Raw genomic sequence first — 869 nt, forward strand, 5'->3', positions numbered from 1 at the left:
CACAGTCTTAACATAGTGGCTATGTTTATGCAACTGGCCCCTGTTGTATAAAATAAAATATCATTATTAAATTTTTTTTTTTAAATTATACATTTTCCTGGAAGAGAAAGTCTTTTCAAATACTTATATCTGCTAAAAGTTTACTTTGCAGCTTTTATAGCTGGCCTTACGGGTATCAGATATATGGCAAGAAACAAAAGTCAGTTTGTTTCCTTTAATGTTTTAATATTTTGCACATACTCATTCACAAATAATGTCCATAAAAGAGTTTAATATTATCATCTTTGAACCAAATTTGCAAACAAATACTACACACTGATCAAACTAAATCTCAATCAGTGCTCAAAATAAATGCTTCCATTCGATTAAATATTTCATCCTATTCTTGATCCGCTGGTTCTTTTAAGAGCTCTTCTAAGTTTACCAGTGGTCTGCATTTCACCGGTCACTAATGGGGTATTTATAGCAGATGCATCAGTGGGGGCTGGTATCTTCCCATAGGGGCCTGTTTGGGAATGCCTGTTAGGGCACGGTCACTTTCCTAATATATCCCATATCCGTTTCAGCTTCAAGACAGCACTCCAGCTCTCCATTCACAGTTTATATGTGTGAGAGTGTGTGAAACGGTTTATGCATGTTTTGATGCTGTTGATGAGCCGCTTTATGACCTTACAACCTTTATATTGATGACGGGCACCATGACGCGGAGTATGGACGCAAGGGAAACTGAGATCGACCTGAGGGATGCAGGGGATGGAGAGGACGATGAGGAACAACAGACGTGGAAGACGCAGCTGGAAACAGTCCTGGAGGAAGAGGAAGAAGAAGATGTGATCTCTACACAGAGTGACACCAGGCCTCTGATCAAT

General features: G+C 39.4%; 1 protein-coding gene across 8 annotated transcripts in view; it reads right to left on the reverse strand.

Annotated features, from left to right (window-relative positions):
• Positions 1-469: 469 nt before the first annotated feature.
• LOC107582374 (nuclear transcription factor Y subunit alpha-like) overlaps positions 470-869 on the reverse strand; it is a 22,179-nt gene continuing 21,779 nt past the window's right edge. For 7 of the 8 annotated variants that reach the window (XM_016268172.1, XM_016268175.1, XM_016268176.1 and 4 more), the window contains exon 11: positions 470-806. In XM_016268172.1, the coding sequence (XP_016123658.1) occupies positions 594-806 (213 nt within the window). In that variant the 3' untranslated portion in view covers positions 470-593. The remainder of the gene's footprint in view (positions 807-869) is intronic. The other variant, XM_016268178.1, reaches the window with a different exon arrangement.

The sequence above is a fragment of the Sinocyclocheilus grahami genome, unplaced genomic scaffold, assembly GCF_001515645.1.
Source record: "Sinocyclocheilus grahami isolate Dianchi unplaced genomic scaffold, SAMN03320097.WGS_v1.1 scaffold44.1, whole genome shotgun sequence".
NCBI lineage: Eukaryota > Metazoa > Chordata > Actinopteri > Cypriniformes > Cyprinidae > Sinocyclocheilus > Sinocyclocheilus grahami.